Below are 1,740 nucleotides of genomic sequence, written 5' to 3'. Positions count from 1 at the left end.
TGACTTTGTCTGTCACCGTTCGGAAACCCATAAAATCTTATCGGTCTTATAACTTTATCCACTACATAGATTCGGAAATTGAAGGCAACAATGGGAAAGTTTCCATGAATAGTTTGGGTCTGTGTAGGCTTCTGCTTGAGCTGCTAGTTGTTCCACATTTAACGCATTTTCCAATAAATAGACACTAACAGTTCACTGTTTATGTAGAGCCCATTAAGGTGACCCCGGAGATAAAGCGGGAGTCGTCCAGACGGGCGGCCCGCAAATTGGAAGAAGCGCTGAAGATAGAGACGAGCGCGAAGAAGGACAAGATGAAGAGGTTCGACAAGGCGAAGCCCAAGCCGACCAATAATGGGCATTTGAAAGCCAACAATTTTAGTCAACAAAGTTCAACGGTGTTCTCCAATGGGTGAGTTTTCTGGGGCTTCTATTCAAAGGTCGGTGTTTTTATTGCGTTCTTGCTTACAGCGAGCGCCCGCGAAAGCGCCATGTGTATGCTCCAATCATACGCAGGATAGAGATGAAGGATATACAGGATGGGAGGTTTGATGCGGTGAAGAACTTGCCGACGAATTCTATCTTTAAGTCGAAAAGCAGCCTGTCCAATAGGTATGATTTAGTTATTTTTTTAGTTTTCCTCAGTTGCATTACATTTCGGGTTTGTGTTTGCAGCGGAAGGCCCGCTGTGTTTAAAGGGGGCCGTTACGACTTCACGGACACTTCGTAAGTACCTATTTACAACAATTCGAATTTTGCTGTCCCATATAAACGATAACTTTGGATTGGCCTTCGAGGCCATTCCTTGAAACTGGTCAATTTTTCGGGATTAAAGACGGTCGTGCAATATAATTTCTTCCGCACGTTTCGCATGGACGAGTGCCCTGCTTCTTCAGAGGTGGCTTGCGGCGGTGAGCAAACCACTGTGAAGCGCAAGAAATTGTTTTCCACCACGGCCTAAAAGCCCCAGAGAAAAACTCAGCAGTTTCAAGCAATGAGTGGCAGAAAAGACACTGTTTATACACTGAAAACTTTGTGGTTTAGGGAAGATACAACTGTGCGCTACGACTGACAAAGCGACTGGATAACGTTGGTGGGACTTCCAGTTGTGTCCGGTCCAAACGCGCCAGTGTTCACCTGGGGCAAACCGGGCGAAACCCGATGAAACTGTGCGAGACACCAAAAACATGTATGTAAATTAAGCTAGCGAATAATTGAACAGATACGTAGTAGTGATAGATTAGAAATGAATTAAGTGAAAATGGGAGCTTCTTGCTCTGGATGCTGAGCGTCCCGTAATTGATTAGTTAAATTATTTTTGTGCAAATAGTGCGCGCGTCTTTTTACTGTAAATAGTTGCATGTTATTTCTATAAGATCCTTTGTACAGAAGTCTGATGTGTCTTTATATCAGTTGGTAGTGCTCTGGATGTTAATTTTCGGCTATTGAGCGCCCGTCGGCTGCAAACCTGTACATTTTATACAGCGACAATTGGAGGTGTTTTTTGCACTTTAACGCATTTGCTTTTATGGTTTTGTAATATTTATATAAATTGAATAAATATTTTCAATAGTTAATCGAACCTGGGTGACATTTCCGACAAAAGCGCCCTCCCGGTCTCCCTTTTTTCGGCCACTTCTCCTATATTCACTACAGAGGGTGCACCAATCTCCGTTAACTGGTTTCTTAGGCGATGTATTAGAGGCATTTGAAATGAAATATATACACTTTAATATTTATTAA

At 42.8% G+C, this 1,740-nt stretch overlaps 1 protein-coding gene across 1 annotated transcript in view; it reads left to right on the top strand.

Annotated features, from left to right (window-relative positions):
• LOC109538856 overlaps positions 1–1,574 on the top strand; it is a gene marked incomplete in the record, with an annotated part of 10,552 nt that extends 8,978 nt beyond the window's left edge. Inside the window, 4 exon segments of the mRNA XM_048669889.1 lie at positions 208–409; positions 469–609; positions 673–723; positions 1,042–1,574. Coding sequence (XP_048525846.1) covers positions 208–409; positions 469–609; positions 673–723; positions 1,042–1,069 — 422 coding nt within the window.
• Between the last annotated feature and the right edge of the window lie 166 nt (positions 1,575–1,740).

This window comes from Dendroctonus ponderosae, unplaced genomic scaffold (assembly GCF_020466585.1).
Source record: "Dendroctonus ponderosae isolate FM_Combo_2020 unplaced genomic scaffold, Dpon_F_20191213v2 Dpon_F_20191213_9, whole genome shotgun sequence".
Lineage (NCBI taxonomy): Eukaryota > Metazoa > Arthropoda > Insecta > Coleoptera > Curculionidae > Dendroctonus > Dendroctonus ponderosae.
This window is presented reverse-complemented; position numbering and strand designations above follow the sequence as displayed.